A 26,342-nucleotide genomic window follows, 5' to 3' on the forward strand; every position below is an offset into this window, starting at 1 on the left:
ATTGCTGGGTGTAATTCATAGGCAGATCATGAAATCAGTTTAATAGCTTTGACCAGCATTAACCCATGTATGCCTAGCGTTCCATTATTGGAACACTAAGCCTGTGGGAGTTATTTACATCCCACTGCTTAAGGTCATCGCCAAGGTCTGATTTTTTACACAAAATTTTGCAACCTCCAGCATAAATGGGTTAAAACAAAACAAAACAATACCAGAATGAAAAATAGTGCAAGATCTGTATAGTATAGTTGTATAAAACTTCTTGTTTTATCATTTGATGTCATGAAAGTCCCTGCTGTAGATAGAAGATGGGGGAGCTTGTGCTTCTGAGTGGTCATGCTTAACAGGGTGGGGAGCCCAGGGGAGTGGGGAGTGATCTTGTAGATAGAGGTAGGTGGGGCCAGTGTGAGCCTGATGGTCAATTACTTCTCATTTCCAGGGAAGATTGAAGGAAAAGAAGGAGGGGGATGTAGAGGGGAGAGAAGGCCTCAGTAGAGTTTGCACTATTATTAGGGCAAGTAAGCTGCTTCTGAAAAGAAGGGGTTTGCAAAGGCAACCAGGGCAAAAGCAACCTGCTGGAAGAACGTCATCTGCAGCTGACACTGTGGGAAAGACCCCATGCAGAAGCAATAGGGCAACCTGGTCCCATATCCTTATGAAATGCCTCTTATAATTGTGACATCTTGCAATGGTGGAGGACTTTACACTTTTCAGAGTTTCCAGCCCCTCATTTATTTCTCGTAAGACCTCTGGGAGGTGGGGGAGACGGTATCATTATCCCAATTTGGAGATGGGGAAACAGGATTGGAGTGAGCTAAATGACTGCCAGATCCAAAACTAGAATTCAGAACTCCTAGTTTCTTAGTGAATGCTCCTTCTACACCACCATAATGTGAGTGCTCTGTGTTTACAGGGTGTATTCAAGTCCATGACTGCCCATTAGAACCCCCCCCCAAAAATTCCAGGGCTGGCCTGAGTTGCTCCTTAGACCAATGAAATCAGAGTCCTGGGAGTAGGGCCCGGGCCTCAGGATCCTTTAAAGCTCCATTTGCAGAGCCTCGTGCACAGTCAGGTTGGATCCATCTCCCAGTCCCCCAGCCTTGGCCCAGCCTGGCCAAGCTGCCCAGGAGGTCCCTTGGTGCCCTGGGCTCTGTTTCACTGTTGTTTTGTAGAGTAACTTCCCAGTGGAGCTGCCACTGGGCCCCATCCTAACAGGTGAAGTCCCCCAGGCCCTCCAGAGAGGAGGTGTGAACTGGAAGATGGGGAGGCAGGCGGCTCTGACAGACAGAAAGCAAACAGCTCAGAGGAGTGGCAGGCTGCATTTTATTCATCGTTAATTTAAACACCCTTTAAGTCCTCTCTTGGAGTGCTGCTCAGAAAAATAGATGTATTGTTTGAGAAACCCTGCAGGCTTGTCCCGCATGCTCTAGCCCCCTCCTGAGAGAACATATAGCATAAAAAATGATTTGTAAAGCAATGGGGAGCTTCCTTAGGGAAGAAGGGGAAGGGTAAGAGGGTCTCGGGCCAGGTCCGAGTGCAGAAATCCTCAATGCATGAGACTAGCGTGGAAGATGTAGCAATTGTGCTCTGGGGTGCCTGAAGGTGCCAGAGCTGCTCCAGGGGCAACAGTCCAGGCCCCAAGTCCATGCTGATGAGCCCACCCTGGGGGTCAGGAATGGCCTTAGCAGGCCCTCCCTCCCTCCCTCTCCACCCTACAAAGTGAGGAGCCTTCAGAGTCACCACGAGCACATTATACAACAAAACAACAACCCTGCAACAGATAAAGCCCCAGCGCCTCTTCTGGACTCAGAAGTGCCCTAGGCTGGCTGTCTGGCTGTGCTTTCCAGACAGTGTGCATGTGGAATTGTGCTTTTTGTTTTTTAAGAATGTAAAAAGTTACAGTAAGATCGAACCACAGGGCCCGTCGCTCCTATGGTCTCTGCCTGGCTGGGCTGCCGTCTGCCTCAGTTCCCCAGAAGCTTCTCTTTTGGCCATGAGGGCTCAGTCACCCCTCACCCCAGAGCCCACAGGAAGAGGGGGTCTGCTGGGAGGCCTGTCTGAAGGACGGAGGATCCTGGGTCAATTCAGCAGCTATTTTCCAGGGTTTGGCTTGGGTTTGGATGCTGGCTTCTGTGTGAAACCTGAATACATGCAAATTGTACATAAAACTCCCCCAAGGCAGAGAGGGATTTTCCAGGCCCTGGTACATCTCTAGGGAGTTAAAATGGGAAATCTTTCTTCTTAAAGTGGCCCAGACTGAGACTTTTCCTTGGGGAAAAGGGATAGTAGCTCTTTGTAAGGCTGGTGTGTATGTGTGTGTATGTGTGTATATATATATATGCATGATACTGTGCAAATGCCCAGGGCTGCCCGGCATTTTCCACAATATGAGAGCCTGAGATTGCCTAAGCCTTCTGATGCCTTCTCCAGGCCTGGAGGCACTGCTTCATTCAGAGGACACAAAGGCCTGGCCACCTCGCTTTAGCAAGCTAGGACACCCAGGGTGGCTTCTTTACCTTTCTGCTCAGCTCTGAGAAGGCTGCTCGCCAAGACTCTGGCTTCTATGTGGCCACAGCCATATGGCGAGGGCTTCTTGGAGCTCATTCCACCTTTAAGGGAGCCCCACAGCGCCGGCATGATGGGTAAGTTCAGGCCTAAAGTTAGGAAGCAACTCCGGGAGCGTGAGGAAATTGTAGGCTACAGTGAGCTACCAGTGGTGGGAAAAATGAGACCCCCAGGATAGCGAGAGAGGCCACAGCATCTGAGGGAATGGAGCTCTTTTTTGGTCTGAGGTCTAGAAGAACCTGCACCAAAGAAATGCATCCCCCTGTTCCTGAAATGATGGGAGAACCACATGCCTGCTTCAGTGAAGCAGCCCCTGGTGTCTGGGGCACTGAGCCCTTTGGCCTGAGATGAGGGACGATGGCGTGACGTATCATGGCATCATGTGACTGAGACTGGGTTGGGGGATGGGGACAGGGGAACATAGGCAAAAATAAACATGTGCCACTGGATCCTGAGCTGCCACTGTACCTTGGAGGACTGGCGTTTCTCTGGGAAGTTGGGGGGTGGGAAGGGGAAGGGTCTCATTTTCCTGCCCCTTGAAACCACGCTTACGATTCCTTTAGAAGATTGCTCAAGCTGCCTTCAATTGCCTCTTTCCAAAACCAAAGCATAAGAAAAGAAGTAAAAACAGCTGAGGCTGCAGCATAAGCAACTTGGGATAGAGTCTAGGAAGCACCGCCAACAGAGAAGACTGCCAAGAAATGTTTCGAGTTTTTCTTCTCTGGAGGTGGGTCCTGGTTCCTCCCATGGAGACCAGGATTCTGTGTAGTGCTGCACGCTGGGCGGGGGATTGCCTGGAGGTCTCTTTAGGCCTGTCTAGCTCACACAGTCTTGATGCCTGGGTTTTAGGTTGCTGGACTGTAGCTGGGGCTCACTTACTGTGCGTAGGCTGTTATTTTGCCCCCAGATCAAGTCCTCACTATCTAGATGCCTCTATCATGGGGATCTCTTCTTCCCTTTCTGGACAGCTCTGATCCCCAAGTTATTTCCTGTTGCCTAGGTAACACCTCTAATTGAATGCCTTTTAATTGTTCCCTTTTTTAAAGGGATAAACGTGGATTTTATTTCCAGGTCCTGTCAGAGGGCCCTGCCCTAGAGAACATGTGCCCCTCTGAGTGGGCAATCCCTTCACTGTGACCGCAACCATGGCTTGGATGTGGGGGCACTCGCTGGGCTGGCCTGACAGTCACAGTGAATCCTGAAAGCATGGTTTTCACAGGAGCCCACCATTCAGTATTTAGCAAGACTGACCTCTCTCCTGGCCAGTGCTGCTTCACTGGCTTCACCCTAGATTAGGGCCCATGTTTAAAAACTAATCCCAACTCAAACCAGAAATTACCCAAAATAGCTGGAGAGTCACTGAGATCTCAGGTAAGCTTTCCCTTCCTGCCATGAACTAGAAGGGGAAAGAAGAGTTTGACATTCAAGTTTGACTCAAATGCTGTATGCGTGAGCGCATGCGTGCATGTTTGTGTATGTGTGTTCCAGGCACATTTGCCAGGGAGAGAGATTTCACAGCATGGCTCGAGCTGGAGGCGGTGAGGCGGTGCTTTTCTAAGACTTCCTATCAGAAGCTCTGCCTACTGGTGGGTCACGCCGTGCCTGTATAAACTCTGGCACCTGTCCTTGCCCTCATCATAGATGAGAAAAATGGCCAGAGGGAGTGTTTGTTTACAGCCCCAGACCACCATCCTTTCAATGAAGCCTGGGTATCTGGCCTTCCTCCAGGTCAGGGGCCCCCGTGCTGCAGAAGGCAAGTCTGGGAGAATCTGTCCCGCAGTCTGAGAGCAAAACTTTAATCCTAACATTACTTCCATCCACCAGTTTCACCAGCTCCCTCCCTCCTGCCTTCCTCTACCTCCAACAGGCTGTGCATGGAGAAGACAAATCCTCTTGATAAACAATATTTAGAAAGGGATTCTGTCTTTCCTGACCCCAAACACATCATGGCCTCTGGAACCAAACACGCTGACATTTGGAAGATGGCTTCTTTTGGGTTCCTGGTGCTGCAGGCCCTGGTTCCCAAGAACGCAGCTGGCAGAGCTGCCTCCTTCAGAGGAGGAGGAGAAGCTGGAGGGCTGCGCCCAGCAACCCCATGATCTCTCAAAGGGGGAAAAGTTGAACTCATCAACAGTAGTTAAGAAAAAAAAAAAATCCACACCAACAAAGAAATATCTTGTCTGAGGAGACTCAGATATTCCTGGTTAATATTGAAAAGGCCTGTTGTGGATGAGCTTGTGAAAGAAAGGACGGTTGGGGGATTCAAGATCCTATCCGAGCCTGGAGATTAGCCAGCTAAAGCCCAGCAGGGCTCCTGCAGCCTCAGCGCTCCCCTCCTCACAGGCGCCCTGGACTGCCCGCCATTAAAAGTAGCTGCCCTGTGCTCTGTGCTAAATGGACTAACTTTGGGCTGAGAAAGGCCAGCTAAGCCCCTCACCACTGCAATTTCCAAATCTGGGGGAAATGCCACAGTCCGCAAGTTGGTGCTATGTTTCATCTCATTGCATAATACTACACCATTCTCTGTGTGTAGTGGCTGTTCTATATATATACATCGGGAGGCAACATATGGCTGTCCCTACCCCCACCTGTCAAAACTGTGACTATATCACTTCTGACGACCAGAAGGAAGCTGCTAGGCTGGGCCAGGATTCTAAATGCTGAGGAGGTAATTCAGAGCCACGAAAAGTTGCACCATATGCTTTGGGGTTGCCGGCTGCTTCTGTGCATGGGGACGGGGTTTAGTGCCAGTCTGCAAAACCCTCCTCGCTGCGGTATGCCCTGGGTGGGGACCTGGGGGGGCCACGTTTTCTCTCCCTGAAGGAGAATCTGCTGGGGGCCACGGTTCTCGAAAAGGGAACTCACAAGGAACACAGGCGTCCCCAAAATCTGCCCTTGATAACATCAGGCCTGGCCAAATAGTATTTCTTTAAAAAAAAATTTTTTTTGTTTCATTTTATTGGATAAAGATTAAGAAAGCGCCAGCAGTGACTGAGAGAAGGGAAGCAAACCACGCCCGGCGGCCCCGCGGCCTGGAGAGGGTCCCTGGCGCGGGCGGACGGGCGGTCTACCTGGAGGCGCTGGTCTCGGCCAGCCGGTTGTTCATGATGCCCAGGGCGCCCACGCCGCCCGAGAAGCCGTTCTGGCGCGTGTTGACGCACACGCTGCGCGGGTAGCCGTTGGCCGTCTCCGACAGCTGCTTCTGCAGCAGCGCCAGCGACACCTTGTTGGAGGCCGTGAGGTCGCGCATGGAGATGAGCTCGCCCGAGAGGCGGCGGCCCTCGGCGTCGCTGTCGCGGGCCGCGGGGTCGGCGCCGAGCGCGGCCAGGCGGCGGCGCAGCCGGGAGCCCGGGGTGATGGCGTTGCGCCGGGACAGGGGCGCGCCGGGCGCCGGGCAGCAGCGCGCGCAGCAGCGGCAGCTCAGCTTGCGCAGCATCCAGTTGAGCACCTGCTTGATGAGGATGGAGATGACGTTGAAGAGCGAGTAAATGCAGCACACGCCGAGCAGGATGAAGAGGAAGTTGCCTAGGCGGTAGAGCCCCTGGTTCCGGTAGGCGGCGTGCTGGCTGCTCACCAGGTCCCCGAAGCCGATGGTGCTGAAGGTGACGAAGCAGAAGTAGAGCGAGTCCACGTAATCCCAACCCTCCACGCTGGTGTACATGGCCGAGGCGCAGCACGACAGCAGCACGGCGAACAGGCCCAGGATGAGCAGCACGTGATACACCGAGGGCTTCCAGCCCGCCAGGCTGTCGGCCTCCGAGAGCGCGGAGCCACGGCGGAAGGTGGCGGGCAGCAGGCCGCTGCGGCGCAGCTGACGCTCCCGGCAGGCGCGCATGATGAAGGCCAGCAGCGAGATGATGCGCTCCAGGAAGAGGTTGAAGAACAGGATGGTCCCGGCGCAGCCGAACAGCCCGTAGGCGATGAGGAAGGCCTTCCCGCCCACCGTCGCGGGGGTGGTCATGCCGAAACCTGTGGAGACAGGGCAGGGTCAGCGCGGTCCTGGCCGCGCAGGTGGTCCTCACTGGGCGTCAGGGGGGACGGGGGCGGGGGCATGCAGGTGCTTGCATGGCTCCTATCTCCAGTGGCACCACTCAGGTAGAGGAAAAACAGCACTTAGTCATTTCTCTCCCTTGGTGGCACCTGATAGGGTTCTTGATCTTGGCAGCCCCTAAACTGATGGAGGAGACATGGCCCTTCATCTTGGGGACCTGTAAACCCAAGTGGGTGGGACAGGTAGTCGCTAGGAAGGATCCATCATGACAAAAAAATAGAAACCACTGCTGCACAGGTGCAAACCACTGAGATACCCACAAAGCCAACCAGGGACACCTGCTCTCCCACTCCTCCAAATTGTTTAAAAACTGTCATTTAGTTCATAAATACATTAATATACTAGAGTAGGTGAGTTTTGTTGGGTGAATTACAAATATTTACATTAGAAATCAAAACCAACATAGATCTCTTCAAAGATATCTAGCTGCTTATGTGCTTGTGCACTTTTTATACCAGTCTCGTTACTTGGAAACTCCACTGCCTACTTGAGAATGATGAAAAAAGCCGAGTAATCTTAGTGCTGTGACTAATTTTCACTTCACAGGCACTTCGAAAAGGCCTTTGCTCAAAGGATCATATTTTCTTTTTGGCAGGGGGGACAGGTTCTTTGTCACCCAGGCTGGATGCAGTGGTACAGTCATAGCTCACTGCAGCCTTAAACTCCTGGGCTCAGGTGATCCTCCTGCCTCAGCCTCCCAAGTGATAGGACTGCAGGTGTATGCCACTATGTCCAGCAAATTCTTTGTTATTTTTTCTAGCGGCGGAGAAAGGACCATATTTTCTTAGTCTGCCAACATTTCATGCCTCTGGAATTGGGCATAAGGCCAAGTGGGTAGTCCGTCACTTCCCTAGTTCTTACAATGTGAATATGGGGTGACAAGAGAATGTGCATTTCAAATCAATTCCCAGATGACTCCAAAGTCTTTCACACTAGAATAGCAGGCTTTTCTGTTTAAAGGGCAGTTTTTAAAGAGTTGTCATATGTGCCCAATTTTTTTCTCAAGTGTGCCATAGATTTTCAGTCCCTCCCTGTTATTAAAAAAAATCGGTTTACCAACTCTGCCTACTAACGAAAGGACCCCAAAATTAAGTGTCAATGCTCAAAAGTCAACTGCAGCTCCTCGTCTTTCCTCAAGTAAGTTATTTGGAATTGGAATGAATCCAAGCTGAACAACTGTTGACTATGAGTCTTTCTCCAAAAGCCTGGTTTTTAAATGTAACCTGTAGCACACCTGGGCGGGCAGCCTTGTTAGGGAAGCATTAATAGGGCTTTGCCTTAATTGGGACTGCTTACTATGGGACCAGGTAGAGTGTAACCAGGTAGCTAGAGTTAATGGTCTCTGAAAAGAGCTTTGTGAGGCTGACAAAAGGATTGTTTGAGAGTAGTCAACCCACACCCTTCAGAGACTGAGCATGGCTCTGCCATTGGGTGCCGGCCCCTTCTCAACCAAGGGTCACCATCAATCATCCTTGCTCACACTTGTGGCCAAAGAAAGGCTCTGGCCCAGCTGGGTCCTGTGCTGCTGGTATGTCTAAAATTGCTTTGTTCTGGGAGGTCTACACAACTGCGTATTGCTTCAGGCCCTTATCGTTGTTAACTTACCACTTGTTCAAAGCACAGACTTTAAGGGTGTCTTTATCAATTGATTTCTGCAGAAGGTGTGGCTGCCTGCCAGTGTGCTCACCCATGCCATCCAGGGCAGTGCAGAGTGGCAGCTCTGCCTCTCCAGATTAAGCTCCCTGCCTAGTGCTGGCTGTGGTCTGTGGGACCCATGGTTGCCTGACTCTGGCTATGGGAGGGGGTTTCATCTCTTAGTGGAAAGATTCACTTACTGCTTCGAGTCAGCTGAAAACAATGGATCGTTTGTCTGAGCAGCACCATGGTACCGTTCAACACCTCTGGCAGCGATCAGGGGCATCCCTGTTTAATTTGTGCCCTATGGCAAAAAGGCTACCTGTGCCCTGCCAGTGGGGTGGGGCCAGCCCTGGGAAAGTGGAGAAGAGTTTGTCTTATGTGGCTTTCTAGTTCTCTAAACAGACTATAGAAAATATTTCTTGTAATACTTTCAGAGTACATTCCTTAAGCCTATGCATATAGGCTTAATCATTTTCTAGACTATCTGAAGAAAATGCCCAGTTGCCTGAGCGTGGTGTTCATCTTATGCTTAATGACTCAGGTTAGGGAAAAATCTTAGGTTACCCATGTTGAGGAAGATGAATTATGTCCCTAGATTCACAGAAAGTGAAAAAAACCAAAGTAGCTATGTAACCAAGAACTTGATAGAGGGATTTTGCTATATTTTAAAGCCACACTCAAGTTCTTGAGTTTATAAAGAAATCAACTCTGAATTTACATGGCTATAAGTGGAGTGGGAGTGTATGTGTATATTTATAAAACATTTTAGACCAATAACCTAAATGTCTAACAACACAACTAAATGATTGTCTATTCATGAAAACTATACAGCAATTAAAAAGCGTGAACCGGCCGGGCGTGGTGGCTCAAGCCTGTGATCCCAGCACTTTGGGAGGCTGGGATGGGCGGATCATGAGGTCAGGAGATCGAGACCATCCTGGCTAACACAGTGAAACCCCGTCTCTACTAAAAAATACAAAAAACTAGCCGGGCGAGGTGGCGGGCGCCTGTAGTCCCAGCTACTCTGGAGGCTGAGGCAGGAGAATGGCGGGAACCCGAGAGGCGGAGCTTGCAGTGAGCTGAGATTGCGCCACTGCACTCCAGCCTGGGCGACAGAGCGAGACTCCATCTCAGAAGAAAAAAAAAAAAAAAAAAAGCATGAACCATAGCTACTTGCAACAACACAGATAAATCTCACAAAAAGAATGTTGAACAAAATAAGCTGGACACAAAAGAATATATTCTGCATTATTCCATTAATATAAAATTCAAAATCAGGCCAAAGTACAGCCTTTTTTAGGGAGGCATGCATGGTTGGTAAAATTATAAGGGAAAGCAAGGAAGTAATTTTGATAAAAGTCAGAATTGGGACTTCCTCTAGAGCATGGCAGGGGGTAGTAGCTGAGAGGGGCACAGGGGACCTCTGGGGTGCTAGAAATGTTTCTGTTGACCTGGATGGTAGTTACTTGTGTGTTAGCTGTATAATAATTTGTCAAATTGTATGTTTTGTGAGTTTTTTGGTACTCATAATGAGAAAAAAATTTTAAATTTCTAGACTGTTAGAACTCTCAGATACCCAATTCTGACGTACCCCTCACTATATAGGTGAGGGAGTAGGGGCTGAGGGGCTGTGACCTGCATCTTGGGGACAGACTCCCACCTCTTTGTCCTGGCTTCAAGCCTGGTACATAGACCAGTATACAGAACACTGCATCTACTCACTGAGGGAAAACAAAATCTCTTATAGAAGGATAACTCTGTTACATTCCTAAGGTAATTGAAAATCCTGGGCCTGGAAAACTAGTACTTTGTCTAAGAAAATGTTGAATTGGATTTTTCAGCTAAAGCCTCAAAGCTGAGAACAGTATGTGTACATTTCTGCCCATTCTAAAGAGAAGTTCCAGACACATCCATGCTGGACTCACTAAAACAGCGAAACAGGTCTGGGGCTAGCAACCCCCCACACCCCCACCTCCAGGCTATACGGAAAGGCTAGGGATTGATGGAATCTTCCATCAATTGGGAAGTCATTGTGGGGAGTTGTGGCAGTGGGGAGTGCTGTGGATTCTTTCACTCACCCCCAGGCCAGGGGATGGTTGGAGCAGGGAAGGTCAAAAGGACTAATGGGGCCGGGCACCGTGGCTCACGCCTGTAATCCCAGCACTTTGGGAGGCTGAGGCAGACGGATCATGAGGTCAGGAGATCGAGACCATCCTGGCTAACACAGTGAAACCCCATCTCTACTAAAAAATACAAAAAATTAGCCTGGCGTGGCGGTGTGCGCCTGTAGTCCCAGCCACTCGGCAGGCTGAGGCAGGAGAATGGCATGAACCTGGGATGTGAACCTGGGAGGCGGAGCTTGCAGTGAGCCGAGATCGCGCCACTACACTCCAGCGTGGGCGAGAGAGCGAGACTCCGGCTCAAAAAAAAAAAAAAAAAAAGGACTTATGGAGCTTCAGCAAGAAGAAAGCCCAGCAGCTCACTTCCCAGCTGGCTGGGCACAGTCGCTTACAGGCCCACCTAGAATGGAGCATGGTGAGAGTCCTGGGAGAACCCGGCATTGTCCCCTGGAGTCCAGAGCTGTGCTCGAGAGTTCTCTGGCTGGGAGGCTGACTGGGGTAGCCCCCACAGGCACGGGAGGAAGAGGGCAGTCACGGGAGCCATCTGCACTTCAAGGGCTTGCTGCATCAGGAGGTATGAGGGTGACATGGGTCACTAGAGGGTGACAAGTGGATACTGAGAGGAAGAGATCTGAAGAGTCTGCTCAAGAGGACCACCTGCTGGAGCAAGGGGGCCCTAGCAAGAAGAGGCTGAGGGGCAGAGGGCTGGGGATGGCATGAGAAGGAGTCACAGGAGGAAGGATGGAGAGGGCAGTGCCCGCTCAGGGAATGGGGCAGGGAGTGGTCCCTGTGCAGGGCTCCCAAGGACCCATAAATAGGCGCCATGAAAGCACATATGCCTGTTCTAACAGGGAGCCTTGCAACCCCACCAGCAAAAGTTAAGAAGGAATGATAGTGGCTCCAGTGATGCAAGATCACCCCCATGCCCCATCCACTGCAGGTCCCCTGAGCCATGTGTCAGCCTGGAGCTAGAGGGGGAGGCTAAACTCTGATTAGAAGTGAATTTGAAGATTTGATTAAACATCTGAGAATGTCTCAATCTTAAAACTGGTACTTAACAACAACAAAAGAGGCTGGGTGTGGTGGCTCACGCCTATAATCCGAGCACTTTGGGAGGCCAAGGTGGGCAGGTCACCTGAAGTCGGGAGTTCGAGACCAGCCTGACCAACATGGAAAAACGCCGTCTCTACTAAAAATACAAAAAATTAGCTGGGCATGGTGGTGCATGCCTGTAATCCCAGCTACTCGGGAGGCTGAGGCAGGAGAATTGCTTGAATCTGGGAGGCAGAGGTTGTGGTGAGCCGAGATCACACCACTACCCTCCAACCTGGGCAACAAGAGTGAAACTACATCTCCAAAAAAAAAAAAGAAAGAAAAGAAAAGAAAGAAACTGGCTGAGTGTGGTGGCTCACACCTGTAATCCCAGGCGGATCACTTGAGGCCAGGAGTTCGAGACCAGCCTGGGCAATTTGGCGAAACCCCGTCTCTCCTAAAAGTACAAAAATTAGCTGGGCATGGTGATGTGTGCTTGTGATCCCAGCTGCTTGGGAGGCTGAGGCATGAGAATCGCTTGAATTGCAATGAGCGAAGATTGCGGCACTGCCCTCTAACCTGGGCGACAGAGCGAAACTCTGTCTCAAAAAAAAAACAAAAAACAAAAAAACCCAAAACACAAAAAGACATAAAAACCAACTATTTGGAAAACTCTAGCGTCTACTCAAGATGTTAAGGAATCTAAAAAGGAGTTCTTGAGGACAATAGATGAGACAAAGCCATTTCCGGTGTTGGCCCATTTAATAAACTGGTTCCACCTGGATTTTCTCTTCACTGTGGTGAAAGCCACCACCTAACAGTGCATCATCGCATGTCATCATGACAACCTGTGGGGGAGGCCAGCTCCATTCAACACATGTGGAAACTGTAGGTCAAAGGGTGAAGCAGTTGCGAAGGCCCCACAGCTTGCAAATGGTGGAGCTGAGATTGAAACCCAGGTGTGCTAGCATCTAAAGTTCATGCTCTTTCCACCACACTAGACTGTATTCTGAGGGCACCAAGGAAGCTTCGTTTTTCTTAAAAACCAAATTGCAGTCCTCCAGGGCCACAGCCCGGGAGCATCTTCGTGGGAGAGCGGCTGCTGCTCAGAGTTGTGACTCCCATCCTTAAGAGTCCTCTGTCCTCTCTGGCCCCCTTTCTACTGATCATTGCTGCCCCCTTCACAGGGGAGAGAGGCCATGGCCTGTCCCCTAAAGAGTCTGCCAAGGTAGACTCATGACCTTCCCATGGCACAGCTCAGACAAGCTGGGCTATTTACATAAGACTTGACCCAGGGCTTGGGGACAGCAGGAGGAATGAGGTGCAGAGGAGACTCCTGCTTCTGGGTGACAGTCTGCCTGGTTGACAGTCTGCAGCCGGGGTGCTTATTGGCCTCTTGGGGCCCCCACAGGCCTGCCCTGCCTGACCTACTTTCGTGAGGCCGAGGCCATCTCCTGCACTCTCTGGGGGCCTCTTCTGACTCCTCTAAACTCTTCCATGTCTGGACTTCTGGCTTCTGCCCAAGGCCATCTATTGGAGTTTGGGTTTCCAGTTGAGGATCTGCCTTTTTCCTGGATGACCAAACCTAGAATGAGACCGGCCTCATGCTCCGTCCTCACAGGGGTGTGGCTTTATCCGAGGGCCTCAACAAGGCAACCAACACCAGACATGAAGCTGGTAAGACCAACATCCACCTATTCATTCCTTCAGCAAACATTTACTGTGGCCAGCATCAGGTTGGCAGCATCATGCTAGGCTCAGGAATATGGTGGAAAACCAGACAGATGCAGTTCCCGTCCTCATAGTCTCTGGGCTGCCTTCCTAGAGGCCCCTCACTGGGTTTCTTAGCAGTTTTGTACAGATCCTGTCCCCTTTGCTGCCAGCAGGCTCACCCCTGGGACAGGGCACATAAACTCTGGGCCAGAACTTGTCCTGGGGTCCTCTTACGGCCCTGACTCAGCTTGCATTCAGCATAACTTAGCCAGGGAGTGCTGCAGGCCCCAAATGATGCTAAATACTAGACTGGCTGTGTAGCACCATCTGCCCAGAATGAAGGGACAGGTGGGCCAGAAGGGTCTCTGACAGCGCAGAGGGCAGCCAGTGAAAGCGTCCTTACTGTCCTATTCCTGAGGTCTCTCTGTGCCTGCTTTACTGCCCTTTGCTTTCCTACAGAGCACACTCAGTTCAGCCTAGGAGACAAAGTGGGGGTGGAGGACGGTCCATCTTCTTCCACATCAAGGTCAGTAGGTTCAGAGCACTGGGGGATGCTGGGACAGGCTTCCTGCTGAGGGCACTGGAGCCTATGCTTGTGCCACCGCCTAGCCAGTTGCCTCCCAGGGTAGAAGAGCAGTCTCCCAAGCTCTTGCCATTTGTGGGGAGCCAAGCTGCTCTGGAGGGGGGCCTCAAAGCTTCAGCCAGAGAAAAGGCAAACCCAGCCACCCTGAGAATCTCCTCCTCCCGCTCAATCACACCCTGCAGAGGCGTAATCTGTCCCTGGGTTCGCACCAAGCCTGCTATTTTGTTTATGCCACAATTGATCTGCCATCCCAGTTTGCAAAGAGCAGACACTTGGGGGCTTTATTATGCCACTTTGACAAAAGCTGTGAAGCTCGTTCCCACAGCCTGTCTGGTGCCGCCTTCGCAAATGGGGCCCTGGTGACGGGGCCTTCGGAGTTCAGCTCAGAGAGCATGGAAGTGAGATGGAGAGGCCAGCACTGATCTGTATCGTGCAGCCCTGGGCGGCAGCCTCAGTTGGGCCCTTGACACACTCCTCCCATCCAGGCCCCCAGCCACCCTGTGAGGGAGGCACTATTACCCCCAACAATGCAGGCAAGGAAACGGGCTGAAGGAGGGGACGGATTCACTGAAGTTAGTTTGCACGTGGCTGAGCTGACCCTGAAGTGCATGCTCTTTCCACTTGCTGGACAGATGGGAAGTCTTGACTCATTACCCACTGGAAACTTTTCCTGCTGGGCTCTGCACTGTCAACTGTGAGAGAGGGAAATAAAACATACTGTACAGTCCAATCTGGGATACTTCTGAGAGTGAAAGTGGCTCTACTAGTAACTACCCCAGGACAGCATGTATAAACCAGGGCTGTTCCAAGCAACTGGGACGCATGATTAAAATGCAGATTCCAGCTGGGCGCGGTGGCTCAAGCCTGTAATCCCAGCACATTGGGAGGCCGAGATGGGTGGATCACGAGGTCAGGAGATCGAGATCATCCTGGTTAACACGGTGAAACCCTGTCTCTACTAAAAAAATACAAAAAAACTAGCCGGGCGAGGTGGCAGGTGCCTGTAGTCCCAGCTACTCAGGAGGCTGAGGCAGGAGAATGGCATGAACCCGGGAGGCGGAGCTTGCAGTGAGCTGAGATCTGGCCACTGCACTCTAGCCTGGGCGACAGAGCGAGACTCCGTCTCAAAAAAAAAAAAAAAAAAAAAATGCAGATTCCATGGCAGGTCCCGCTCAGAGGTTTATTTAGTGGGTCAGAAAAGGAGCCTAGGAATTTCATTTTAACAAATGTGCCCAGATAAATCTGATGTAGGTGGAATATTCCTTTAAGAATGCCATTCTTTTAAGAAATAATGTTAATAAGGTATTCCAGATGACCCTATTGGTTGGAATCTGTCCAACTACAAATATTTTGATTTAAATTTCCATTGACCTAAAATTTTTGTGGTGGGCACTGCAGCTCTCTCCCTACCAATCATTCTGCCAACCTGTACTATGTTGAGCAGCAGCCAGGCTACTTGAAGAAGTGACCCAACTCCAGGAATGGGCTCTGTTAGTCTCAGTCAATCAGGATAATCCAGTTCCTTACCATGATTGGCTCAAGGATGGGTAGACCTAAGTCAATCAGTGCAGAGCATTTTCATGGCTACAGAGAAGCCATGGGAAGGCTGAGGCATGGACTCAGTGGGCAGGGATGGAAAAAGACTCAGAAATACTGGGCCATGGCTCATGGCTCATTAGGGTTGCCAGGTAAAATACAGAACACCCAGTTAAATATGACTTTTGGGTAAACAAGAAACCATTTTTTAAGCATAAGTCCCAAATATTGCATGGGACATACTTATGCTAAAATATAGTTGATTATCTGAAATTCAGATTTCACTAGGCATGCTGTCTTTTTATTTCCTAAACCTGGAAACCTTACTCATGACCCCAGTTGTCAGCTTGGTACACTCCTCTGAGAAGCTTCTCCCAATATCCCCATCTCATTTGATCCTTCCTGACTGGCCAGTGTTGGGATTAAGAGCCTCACTTTAATAATCAAGGACCCAAGGCTCACACAAGGCTGAGCCCTGCCCAGCCAGGCCAGCGGCCAGGCCTTCCCATGTCCCTCTCTCTCCGAACAGGGAGAAGTGGGAGATGTGGGGAGGGCTGTGGGATGGAGGGCGGGGCTGCCAACAGCCTGCTCTGTGGCTGGAACTGCGACATCGCCTCTCCGGGAGTGGGAGGGGCTTCTGGCCAGACTCAATGTGGGAGGACTGGACACTTGAGAGGGCACTGGGCCAGAGACTGCCCTGGGATATGTGCCCCAGCCTTGGTACCTCAGGGCTGCACATGTCAGCTTTCTCCATGTCACACCCCTGGGGAGGACAACCGACCACCCTGGACAAGCCCTGAACCTTTTGGGGGAGCTGGTGCTAAAAGAATGGCTGGAGAAGTCATTAAAGCACTTACTGAGGACTGAAAATGCGGAGGGGATAATAACCGCTGCTGTGTATCGAGCCTCACTATTTCCACGCACCGTGCCAAGTGCTGCAAGCGTATCGATTCATTTAATCCTCACAACAACTACGTGAGGCTCCGTGTTTTCATTGACTCCAAGCCACAGCTTTTTTCATCTCATGTTAATATCTCTGAAATCATGCATCTTACAGTCAATGGCCTGATTGTTTATTTGGCAGTATTTTAAATTCTTAAAGGTACATACCATGATGGTGTGTTTATAACCAATAGTGTCTTAGATTTGATGAACTACAGTGGGGATGATTATTGTCCCCAGTTGTGAGATTAGTAAACTGAGTTGCATTTAACAGATAAAGACGTTGAAGTTCAGTAACTTGCCCGAGGTCACAAAGCAAAGCACATGACAGAGATTTGAAACTAGAGGAAGGAGCGTGCAGTGTGGTAAAGGAAAGCAGCAAATATACAAGAGTTTGGAAGAAGGAGAGGTAGGTTGCTTTTGGCAAGAGCAGAAATTCTCAATTCTGGCTGCACAATAGAATCACCTGGGGAACTGAAAACAATCCCCAATCCCCAATCCCCGGGTGCATCCAGACCAGTTTAGGTCAACATCAGAGCTGAGGCCTTCCTGGTGGAATGATTACGAAGGACATATGGAAGAAGAGATACTTGTGTTTAGTCTTAACAATTGGGTGGGGCCGGGCACGGTGGCTCACACCTGTAATCCCAGCACTTTAGGAGGCTGAGGCAGATGGATCACTGGAACCCAGGAGTTCAAGACCAGCCTGGGCAGCATAGTGGGACCCCATTTCTACAAAAAAATGTGAAAATCAGCTGGGCGTGGTGGTGTGTGCCTGTGGTCCTAGCTACTCAGGAGGCTGAAGTGAGAGGATGGCTTGAGCTCTGGAGGTCAAGGCTGCAGTGAGCCATGACTACACTATTACACTCCAGCCTGGGTGACACAGCAAGACCCTGTCTTTAAAAAAAAAAAAAAAATTAGGTGGGATTTCAAGAGATTGACAGGGAGCAGAGGCCTAGGCTTGGGAAAGGTGTCCCCTGCTGGGAGAGTGTAGTGCCCAGGGCCATTGGGCAGGGCGAGGGGGTTCAGCCTGCTGGTGAAGCCTGACCCATAGGAAACGTCCAGTGACTCTGGCTGACGGAGCAGGGGAATCTGTGGAAGAAGGCAAGGGACAATGCTGGTGAGGCAGGAGAACAGGGAATTGGGGTAACCAAAGGTTAAGGCATAAGAACAGTGGGTGCAGCCAGTTCTAGGCAAGATTAGGCAGCACGCAGGCCACATCCTCACTCCTGTGATAACAAGACGGAAGTTTCCACTTCAGCCTCTGATTGACTGTGGGCCAAGCTGTCACTTCAGCCTCTGACTGTGGGCCAAGCGGTCACTTCAGCCTCTGACTGACTGTGGGCCAAGCTGTCACTTCAGCCTCTGATTGGTCACGGGACAGTCCTTCATAGGGTGTAACTAACCCTAGGCCTCTAAAGGGCACCTAGGGGTGCTAGCAAATTCTTTTAGCTTTATAAAAACCCTGGGGAGAGGCGGAGGTTGCAGTGAGCTGAGATCACGTCACTGCACTCCAGCCTGGGTGACAGAGCGACACTCCGTCTCAAAAAAAACCCCCAAAAAACAAAAAACAATATTCATTCATTCAACAAACATTTATTTGCACATGATGTAGCAGGCTGTCATAGGCATTAGCGATACAGCTTTAAACAAAGCAGACAACATTGACAATTCTGGAGCACACATTCTAGTAACAATAAACACATTTGTAAACAGCATGAAAAACCAACAAAAACCCTGGGGAGCACTGCAATAGAGAGGCTCTTGGGCCACCTGCTTAAGTCGGCTCCCACTCTGTGGAATGTACTCAATAAATCTGTGCTTTCATTACTGCTTTTGTTTTTTTTTTCTTTTAAGTGTATTCTTTGAGACAGGATCTTGCTCTGTCACCCAGGCTGGAGTGCAGTGGCATGACCTTGGTTCACTGCAACCTCTGCCCCCTGGGCTCAAGTGATCCTCCTGCCTCAGCCTCCAGAGTAGCTGGGACTACAGGCACCCACCAGCACACCTGACAACCGTTCTTTTGTTGCTTTGTTTTTCATTGCTTTATTCTTTCGTTGCTTTGTAAGGTTTTTTCTATTCTTTGTTTAACATGCCAAGAACCCGGACAACTCACAGTCAAGGCCTTCCATCTGGTAACATTGGGAGCACCTCCTAGCTTCCTTGGACTCAAGCTGACCCTACAGGAGCTTTGTGGAGTGAGCATTGCCTGGCACTTTTAGGTGGCAGCATCCAAGCCTAGCACCTGACATTGTGCCCTGCTCTGTAGAAACTTCTAGGCTCTGGTAAGCCTCATGCTCAGAAGACAAACTCAGCAAGTCCTCACTCCTGCAGGCTTGGGAAGGGCCTCTCTTGGAGAGCTGAGAGCAGAACTAGGAACAGGGGTGGTGGTGTCAGGCTCTGGCGCCTCCGCCTGCTGAGGGGGTGACACGGACACATTCCTTACTTTCTCTGACCCTCGCTTCTCCTTCTAAAAATGGCCCAATGCCCTATCTTATTTATTTATTTATTTATTTATTCATTTTTGTTTTTTTGGGACAGTCTCACTCTGTCACCCAGGCTGGAGTGCAGTGGCATGATCTCGGCTCACTGCAAACTCTACCTCCCAGGTTCAAGCCATTCTCCTGCCTCAGCCTCCTAAGTAGCTGGGACTAAAGGTGCCCGCCACCACACCCGGCTAATTTTTGTATTTTTAGTAGAGACGGGGTTTTCACCATGTTGGTCAGGCTGGTCTCCAACTCCTGACCTCAGGTGATCTGCCTGCCTCGGCCTCCCAAAGTGCTGGGATTACAGGCGTGAGCCACTGTGCCCGGCCCACTGCCCTCCCTCTGAATGTCACTGTGAGGATTAAATGAGGATGTAGTTCCCACATGCATCCCACAGTGCCTGGGACATAGTGAGCTCCCCAAAAGCACCAAGCTTGGCTGGGAAGCACAAAGGGTGAGGCATGGACCTTATTTCACAGCAAAGTGGCTCAGGTGGAGCAGGCAAGGAATAGGCAAATCATGACATGACATACGGATTTCCATGGCAGGGAAATGCCCCCGTAGCCTGGTTCTACCATTGACTCGCCGTTCTCCTACCTCGCTGGGCCCCCATCTCCTCACCTCTGGGCTTACTTCCAGCTCTGGCCCCTGTGCTGGTAGGAGGCCGGGCTAGAGGTTAGGTACCATCTTTTCCAGTCCCCAAAGTGACAGTGTGTTTGTGTGGGAGGGAAATTTTAAAACGGGGCTGTTGTGAAACAGCTGAGACCGTGGGCTGCTGTATTTGTTGGCACTTGCTGGTTTGTCTGATTTGCAGAGCTGGATGGACGGCTCCCTGAGGACAGTAGCTCTTGGTTTTCTTCCCTCCAAAGCCAGGTGTGGGGTGGGAGCGTGCAGTGCACCCCTCTCGCACTGGGTGCGCGGCTATCAGGACAGAGAGGCTCCGGTCAGCCAGGCACAGAGAAAATGGCCCTCTGCCCCTGTTCTGCTTGCTTTTGTCTTGTTCTCTGGGGACCTTTGAGGTGACTTTCTTCATTTGATGACAGCAAGATGGGAGGTGGGGACAGCTGAGGTGGCAGGAGGAGGGGAGCTAGGGACAGAGGATGAACCCCACAGGCTCAGGCCAGTGATTTCTAACATTAGAGAGGTTTTGGTTAAGGGAGCTAGGGACAGAGGATGAACCCCACAGGCTCAGGCCAGTGATTTCTAACATTAGAGAGGTTTTGGTTAACTGTGAGCAAATGCAAGTGGCTTCCTTGAATCAGCTTTGTACCTCGGCGCAGCCTTCCTTGCGAGCGGGGCTGTCTTCAAACCCCCCCCCCACTCCGTCCCCACCACTCTGTGCTTTATCTCTGGGATTAAGGTTTTCTCTCCTCACCAGAAATCATTCAGCAAAATGAGTTATTAAAAGCCAGTTAACCACTCCTGCCTCCGGGTAGCTCCCGTTTAACAACCTCTCCTGGGGAGCAGCTGTCAAGCTTGGCCCCGGGCTGGCGGGAAGATGACTCATTTACATACAGCCCGTCTCCAGCCTCCCCTCCCCAAGATCTGTCCCTGTCTCCCTGATGACTAATCCTTTCCAGGGATGAGATCACCGCCCCTTCTGCCCCCCACAGAAAGAGCAGAGCCCTCATCTCAGCCCAGAATTTTGGGAGAAGACTAAATCCAACACCAAGGGAGGCCTTTGATGGGACAAAGACGTGACCAATGAACCCGGCCCCCGGCGTGAGAAGCAATGAGATGAGGAAAGCTCTGCTCACCTACGCCGTCCCTCACTCCTCCCACCCACCTCGGGGCGCCCATGTGGGGCTTGTGTGGGGAAGAGCTCCGGGGTCACACCACCTCTCAGAAGGGAGACAGACTGTCCGGCCATGGGGAGAAGCTGCTCAGAGCAGCAAGACAATGTCAATTCAATCACTTTACCTCAACTCCTCTATCACACAGGAGATTTTCAAAGGAAGTTTCTGGTGGTTTGTAAAGCAAAGAATCCTGCTCTCAAGTGGATAGTTCCAAGCCCTCTCAATGAATTCGGTTTTATACACCTGGAGAAGCAGTCTCGTCCTTTCCATAGAGCTACAAACCATATCTGGGGATGCTCAGTGCCCAGGCTGAGGGGGCACTCAGAGCCCTCGGGGACGACTCCATGCACCGAGGCCACTCCTTAAGGGCCTGGCTCCCTCCAACTGAGGTGTCCCCATGCTTGACCTTCCCATAGAAGCCAGCCTGGTTGGCTGCTTCAAAGGAGGAATAAAGACGAGGAGCCATGATGAAAACAAACCCACACCTTTCAGCTGCAGCCAGGGAGGTGCTCTAGAGGCCAATGGGGAGCTGTGTGTCTGCTCTGCTAGTCCCTGACATGCGCCGGCCCTATGGGCTGGTAAAGGGGCTGCCCACAGCACCTCAGCACAAGGGTCTCTCTCTCTTTTCATCCAGCCCAAAATGTCAAAGCACAAGGGTCTCTGTCAGGACCTGGCTGTGGCCACTGGACTGCAGCACACAGTCACACTGCAGCACACTGCAGGGGTGGGTAGGGCACACCCCTCCTCTAATGGGGGTGGGGCTGGAACTAAAGGCACATTCCACTCTCAGCTGCCACAGACAGATGGAGAGGTTGATGGCCGGCACACAGGAAGTGAGGGATGGTGGGGACTGAATTTATGGAGCCCCTATCCCAGACCAAGCACTTTGCTGGTGCTTTCACAGGTGTAATCCCCAGAGCGACTCCTGGGGGAGGTGTCTTTATGCCGGTGAGGAAACCAAGGCTCAGAGAAGTAAGGCAGCACAGGTCCCAGTCCCACACCCACAGCTCTTTCCACTCCACCTCTTGAGGCCTGACTCAGCCTTAGGTTCAGAGAGTGCGACTGTGATTTTTCCCTGAGATGAGCATCAATCATACTGCGCCAGGGTACTTGCTGTGGCCAAAACGCCCGCCCTGGATCTGTGGCATGAGTCTGTGTCAGACCCTGTGCGACAGAAGGAGATGGAGGCTGAGGTTCAGAGACGTTAATGACATTGAAGGTCAGGGTCACAGAAAATGGCACAATTGGGATTGCAACTCAGTTCTGCCCAATTTCAAATCTACCTTCCTGCCACCTCCTTGCCTTGCCTATTGTCCCCCTCCCTTCATGTGACCTGGGACCCAGACTCCCTGGTTTCTGGAAACATTCTCCTTTTGGCTCGTTCTGCGCGCTGTCCCAGTTGGTGGTGTTGAGGCACAGCTCTGCCCAGATCACTCTCCGGCTCAGCTGCCCTGAGCTCCCCAGACCCACCTTTCAAGTTCAGGAATGACTTATTTCCTTTTCTCTTCACCTGTCTGAATACTTTCCATCATCTGGCAGCACTTTCAGCTCACCAGGCATTTAACTGTGTGCTGTCTTGTGACAGCCCCTGTCCTATTGTCCCAGAGATTTAACCCTTTGTGTTTTTCTACAGTAGCTTGCCAATGAGGACATGGCCCATGTCTTGGACTTCCTGCCACCCTCCAGAATGCAGATCCTCAGGGAGCAGCTGCTAAATTCCCAACAGGACTGGCAGTTTGTCCAGTGATCACCAGCAGACACTACCAAAACCATGGTCTCCATGTTAGTTTCAGTTAACTCAACATGTTTTTGAGACCTGCTGTGTGCCAGGCATGAGGGCAGGGGAAGACTATGATGAATAAGATTGCCCACAGACCTCCAGGAACACACCGGTAGTCAAACACAATTGAGCTTACTGGCTCACTGCAATGAGGAATCCTGGCCACCATGGCTTCTGGGGCATCTCAGTCAGAGGGTATCAAAGAGGGCTAATTTTTGGAGCTGGGCTTGAGTTCTTGAGTTAGGTGATTTAGGGAGGGCTTAAGGAAGCAGGTTTCACTCTGGATGCGATACTGCCAAAGAGCGGGAGTACTTCTATGACTGGGTATCTTAATTCTTAGCTATGAGAACGACATAGCGAGGCCAAGCTGTGACTGGCCAAGAAGCAGCAGTTGCTCATACTAACCAGATGAGGGATGTTTGGTGTTTTTGTGGTTTGGACGATGTTCCTGTTTTGGTTTGTGTTTGGACATGCTTATGGGGTGAATGGTCTTGTTTTTCTCTCACTCTGTCGTGGACATAAGGCGTCCTTGCCTGATCAGGGCTTCTATGAAATGCTTATGTTCCGTGGAAGATCCTCCCAGCCCTGCGGTGAGTGCCAGGCCAGCTCTCAGCGCTCAGGGGCTGCCTTCATCTTTCTCAAAATGCTGCTGTGCTCAGCAGCCCATAATAGCATTTTATTGGATGCCATTCATTATTTTTTGTAAATGAAATCCTTTCCAAGTGTTCTAATTTACTTGGCTATGTATGTGCATGTGTGCACACATGCATACTTAATTCCATACATGGAGCACACCGCTCAGTTGTGAAAATATGGGTGATTTTCCTTTTTTTTTTTTTTTTTTCCTGAGATGGCATCTCGCTCTGTCGCCCAGGCTGGAGTGCAATGGCATGATCTTGGCTCACTACAACCTCCGCCTCCCAGGTTCAAGCGATTCTCCTGTCTCAGCCTCCCGAGTAGCTGGGACTACAGGCGCCTGCCACCATACCCAGCTAATTTTTATATTTTTAATAGAGACAGGGTTTCACCATGTTGGCCAGGATGGTCTCAATCTCTTGACCTCATGATCCGCCCGCCTCGGCCTCCCAAAGTGCTGGGATTACAAGTGTGAGCCACCGTGCCTGGCTGTGATTTTAAGTTTATTTTATATGTTTTTATAAATATGTCACATTTTCTGTGGTGCAAATGGGATAGCTGCTACTTTTGAAACCGTAAGTTCACCCCCAACAAACATTGTTATTTAAATTTATAAATAAAAATGAATAAGATATGATCCCTGTCCTCACACACAATGACCACAATGCCGTATGAAAATGACAGCGAGGGAGATGTCAGGGGATTCCGGGAAGTAAGAGAAGAGGTTTGGGAGGGTGTCCCAGAGCAGGTGCCATTGGAACTGAGTAGTGAAGATGCCTTAGCCAGGCGATGGAGGCAGTCAGGCACAACGTCTGCAAGGTCCAGGTTGGCATTCAAGGGTTCAGGTGTCGTGTGGATAAGACTTTCCAGGGAGCACGTGTGGTATGAGAATTAAGGCCCCTGAGGAACTCCAGTATCTAAAGGGCAGAAGAGGAGTCTCTGAAGGAGTCCGCATTCATTCAACAAACATTTATTGAGGGCCTACTATGTGCTGGGAACTGTGCTAGGGCCTTGGGATTCAACAGTAATCTAAACAGACCAAGTCCCCTGCCCTCAAGAAGCTTACATTTCAGTATGGGAGACAGAATAATAAACCACAAACAATTATGTGGCCTGTGAGAAAGTGGCAAGTGCTACGGAAAAATAAAAAATAGAGCAGGCTAAGAGGGTGAGGAGTGTGCGGGTGGGGAGGAGGCAGGTCATGGTTTTAAGTGGCGTGTGTCCCAGGAGGCCTCGTTAAGGAATGGATGTTTGATAAAGGATGAGGGTAAGAGTGTTCCAGGCTAGTCAACAGCCCGAGCAAAGGCCCTGAGGCAGAGGGGCTGGAAACAGAGAAGAAAAGAGTGAAAAAGGAGTGGGCATGGTGGCTCGTGTCTGTAATACCAGCACTTTGGGAGGCCGAGGCAGGTGGATCACTTGAGACCAGCACTTTGGGAGGCCGAGGCAGGTGGATCAGGAGTTCGAGACCAGCCTGGCCAACATGGTGAAACTCCATCTCTACTAAAAATACAAAAATTAGCCGGGCATGGTGGTGCACACCTGTAATCCCAGTTACTTGCAAGGCTGAGGCAGAAGAATCGTTTGAACCCAGGAGGCAGAGGTTGCAGTGAGCCTAGACTGCACCACTGCACTCTAGCCTGGGTGACAGAGAAAACACTGGACAAAGAGATTAGCCAGCAAATCCCTCCTGCACACTTTCAGGGCAAAGATTAGGTGAATAAATGTCCCTGAAATGAGAAAAACCAAGACTTTCATTTGATTTTAATGTGAGGGAGAAACAGATAAACTAGTGATTTTACAAAAAGAAAAATAAATATAATATTCAAGTAGATTTCAAGTGACAGCAGATATGCTGAATATATTTGATAACTGTCTTCTCTTTCTCTGTCAGCAGAATCTCATGCAATTTTAAAAGGAAATTAGATTAAAGGAACACCCATCAACATCTTTAATAGCTGCAAGCAATGTGGAGCAAATTTTTTGTCTTATTTAACGTGGTCATCACCATAACCCCGTAAAGACAATATCATCATTGCTCCCATTTTGTAGACAGGGAAATGGAATCCAGGATAAATAATGTAGCTTGCATGACGTCAATCTTCCTCAAGTCTGAGCGAGAATTTATATCTCCCATTTCTCAACCTCATCTCTCAAGCCTATAATCTTTCAGTTATAACAAGGGAAACACTTGAGGGTGTATCAGTTTGTGTTTTGTTCATAGTGTTTATATGCTCTCAATCAATGACTGTTTATTAAAAATTTGTAGGTGGTAGTAAAAAAAAAAAAAAAAAAGTTGCCGGGCGCGGTGGCTCATGCCCGTAATCCCAGCACTTTGGGAGGCCGAGGCTGGTGGATCACCTGAGGTCAGGAGTTTAAGACCAGCCTGACCAACATGGTGAAACCCCGGTTTCTACTAAAAATACAAAAATTTGCCGGGCGTGCTGGCGCATGCCTGTAATCCCAGCTACTCGGGGGGCTGAGGCAGGAGAATCGCTTGAACCCTGGAGACAGAGGTTGCGGTAAGCCAAGATCGCAGCACTGCACTCCAGCCTGGTGACAGAGCGAGACTCCATCTCAAAAAAAAAAAAAAAAAAGTGTGTCTCTGGCTGCAGTACTGGGGACAGACTGCAGGGGTGAGATCAGCGAGTCTAGTTCAGAGGCTGTGGGTCAAACAGGTGGGGTGGCCCAGACTAGGGGAGTAGCCAAAAGGGGACTAAGGAAGGGAGGCCAAAGGGAGGCCACAAGCACAGGAGAGGATAAAGTTGCTGAAGCTAGAGGCCACTCAGGAAGGAAGGAATGAGGGGGCAAGGGGTCAGAAATTTCTGGAAGAATCTAGTAAGATGGTAACCTAACAGTTCTACTGGGATTTGGCAACTGGGAGGAAGCTGGCTCTGTGCAGGAGAGAAGGGGGCACCACTGCGCGGATGCCAGACTGTGGAGGGCTGCAAAAGGAGCCGAAAGGGGAAGAAATGGAAGCAAGTAAGGGAGGCTGTGGTTAAAGCTCTTCCCAGGAAGGCCAAGGACATCCACAGCTGAAGTGTTCAGGAGCAGGGCAGACACTGCGTTTTCTTTATCTCAGAGAGGCTGTGTGTCTTGCCCATGTGTGAGTACAGTGGCTAAATCACAAGCCCTGGAGTCAAGGGTTTAGGCTGATCCAGCCCCTGCTACTCACTGGTGGCCATCAGCAAGCTACGCACTATGCCTCAGTTTCCTCATCTATCAAGTAGACAGCACTGCCTTACAGGTGGTTGTGAGGATCAGAGGGGAGGGGACAGTTGGTGGACTTAGCAGAGTGCTTGGCACAGAGGAAACACTAAATACGCTTCTTCAGCGCCTTCTTAAGGTTAGGCATCCGCATAGGGCGAAGCAGGGAGGAGAAGGCCTCGCCGGGCAGACCTACCTTGGAGAAGATACAAGCAATGGTGCTAAAGTTTCACAACAGCATCAACCCCCTCCCTCTCATG

At 50.5% G+C, this 26,342-nt stretch overlaps 1 protein-coding gene across 1 annotated transcript in view; it reads right to left on the bottom strand.

The window, feature by feature from the left end:
* Window positions 1–1,300: 1,300 nt before the first annotated feature.
* KCNK12 (potassium two pore domain channel subfamily K member 12) overlaps window positions 1,301–26,342 on the bottom strand; it is a 56,081-nt gene continuing 31,039 nt past the window's right edge. Inside the window, exon 2 of the mRNA XM_003908632.4 lies at window positions 1,301–6,534. Within this exon, the coding sequence (XP_003908681.1) occupies window positions 5,633–6,534 (902 nt within the window). The 3' untranslated portion in view covers window positions 1,301–5,632. The remainder of the gene's footprint in view (window positions 6,535–26,342) is intronic.

The sequence above is a fragment of the Papio anubis genome, chromosome 14 (genome assembly GCF_008728515.1).
Source record: "Papio anubis isolate 15944 chromosome 14, Panubis1.0, whole genome shotgun sequence".
NCBI lineage: Eukaryota > Metazoa > Chordata > Mammalia > Primates > Cercopithecidae > Papio > Papio anubis.